Source organism: Primulina eburnea, chromosome 3 (genome assembly GCF_022965805.1).
Source record: "Primulina eburnea isolate SZY01 chromosome 3, ASM2296580v1, whole genome shotgun sequence".
Lineage (NCBI taxonomy): Eukaryota > Viridiplantae > Streptophyta > Magnoliopsida > Lamiales > Gesneriaceae > Primulina > Primulina eburnea.
In genome coordinates this window covers 35661178-35663676 of record NC_133103.1, presented here as the reverse complement: position 1 = coordinate 35663676, position 2499 = coordinate 35661178, and the positions used below count along the sequence as shown (strand labels likewise).

Sequence of the window (2499 nt, the reverse complement as noted above, 5' to 3'; positions counted from 1 at the left end):
ACACACCCTAACCCTCCCTTTGAAGCATCACTGTATATGGTAAAATTCTTACCATCCTCGGGAAGAATCAGTACTGGTGTAGATGAGAGTTTTGTCTTCAGGGTTTCAAAACTCTTTTCACAAGCTTCATTCCAAATGAATTTCGAATTTTTCTGAGTAAGTTTAGTGAGTGGGATAGCTATTGACGAAAATCCTTCTACAAATTTTCTATAATAGCCTGCTAATCCCAGAAAACTTCTTATCTCTGTCACTGTTTTAGGTTGAGGCCAATCTTTAATTGCCTCCACTTTCTTAGGGTCTACTGACACCCCTTGTTCTGAGATTATATGACCTAGGAACGCCACACTTTTCAGCCAGAATTCACACTTCTTGAATTTTGCATAGAGTTCTTTCTCTCGTAATGTTTGCAAAGTAAGACGCAGATGCTCACTATGTTCTTCCTCACTTGGTGAGTACACCAAGATGTCATCTATGAATACTACCACGAACTTATCGAGATACGGTTTGAATACTCGGTTCATAAGATCCATGAATGCTGCAGGAGCATTGGTTAGACCAAACGGCATTACCGTGAATTCGTAGTGCCCATACCTTGTCCTAAAAGCAGTCTTAGGGATATCTTCTGCTTTGACTTTTAACTGATGGTAACCTGATCTGAGATCAAGTTTTGAGAAAACTTTAGCTCCTTTTAGCTGATCGAAAAGATCATCTATTCTCGGGAGTGGGTACTTATTCTTTATGGTGATCTTGTTTAGCTCCCGGTAGTCGATACATAGCCTCATGATTCCGTCCTTTTTCTTTACAAAAAGCACTGGGGCTCCCCACGGAGATGCACTAGGACGAATCTGCTTCTTGTCCAGCAATTCTTGGAGTTGCTCCTTTAACTCCATCAATTCAGCTGGAGCCATTCGGTATGGTGCCTTAGAGATTGGTACAGCATCAGGGACCAAGTTGATTTCAAATTCTATTTCTCTATCGGGTATCTCTCCTGGTAATTTTCGGGAAAAACTTCTGGAAATTCTTGAACAATTGGAATATCTTCCAATTTTGGGACTTCTTCCTCTTTGGCTTCATTAATTACTGCCAGATAAATCTCTTCTCCTCCCTTTATGGCCTTCCAGGCTTGCGAGGCAGATAGCAGAGATTTTCTTTCTTTGGATTTCCCTTGATATACAACTTCCCTCTTTGCTGGAGTTTGAAGTCTAATTTCTTTCTTCTGACAGTCTACTATGGCATGGTTCTTAGCTAACCAGTCCATTCCAAGAATGATGTCAAACTCCACCATATTGAGTTGAATCAATTCTACTTCAAAAATTTGTTTGCCGATACAAATTTTACAGTTTCGATATACTTTGTGAGTTTCGATTATTTTACTAGCCGGTGTTGCTACTCTTAACGGTTCACTAAGAATATCATGCTCAAGTTTAAGCTTCTTAGCATATCTTCTAGACACAAACGAATGGGTGGCAGCACAATCAAACAAAGCATATGCAGGCATTTTATTGAGTAAGATGGTACCTGCCACAACTTCGTTGCTATTATCGGCTTCCTCTTGGGTTATGGCATAAACCCGAGCATTTGTCTTGTTTTCATGTTTTTTATTGGGCCCCGGCCCTTTGTCCTTGTTGTCTAGACAGTCTTTAATTCTATGGCCCACCTTCCCGCACTTGAAACAAGCGCCTGTCTTCCGATAACATTCTCCAATATGTTTTTGACGACATGTATCACACCATTTTCCTTCGGTGTTACCAGTCCTGCCAGAACTTCCCTTGAAGGACCCTCCTGAATAATTTGGTTTCTTGAACTTGAGATTATTCTGTGTGGATTGATTGTTCATCGGTCTCTTGTTCTTGTTTTCTTCTTCACGTCGCTTGATATCGGTTTCTGCGCTCATTGCAGCGCCCATCAAGTCTGCAAAGCTGCTTGGTTTGTACACTGCCAGTGCCGACTGAATTCGACTGTTGAGTCCCTTCTTGAAACGGTGCATTTTTAACGTCTCATCTGACATGATTGTCGGGACGTAAGTTCCCAAATCGTTGAATTTTGACGTGTACTCCATTACCGTCATATCTGGTGACTGTCTGAAATTCTCAAACTCATTCAACTTTTGTAGACGAAACTCGGCCGGATAGTACTGTTTCAGGAATTCCCTCTTGAAAATTGGCCATGTGATATCTTCTACTTCAGCTAAAGGTAGCGACACAGTTTCCCACCATTTCCTAGCTCAATCTTCCAAAAACGGGGTTACGACTTCTACTTTTAATTCTTCCGGTATTTCTAGCAATTGTAGTTGTGTTTCCACGTTCTTGAGCCATTTGTGACTGACTTCAGGGTCTAGGTTCCCATCAAAAGTTGGAACTCGATTCCTCCTCAGAGATTCGTAGTGATACTTGATCCCACGAGGTTGAGGTTCTTGGGGTGATTGGATGGCATTGGCCAGTGGATTCACAAATCCTTGTAATGTTGCCGCGACGATAGTTGCTATTGCCATCATATCCT

The 2499-nt window shown here is 41.5% G+C and overlaps 1 protein-coding gene across 1 annotated transcript; it reads right to left on the bottom strand.

The window, feature by feature from the left end:
* Window positions 1–964: 964 nt before the first annotated feature.
* Window positions 965–2059, bottom strand: LOC140827294 (uncharacterized). Its single transcript, XM_073189946.1, has one exon. The coding sequence runs from the start codon at window positions 2057–2059 to the stop codon at window positions 965–967; it is 1095 nt and encodes a 364-aa protein (XP_073046047.1).
* Window positions 2060–2499: the final 440 nt, after the last annotated feature.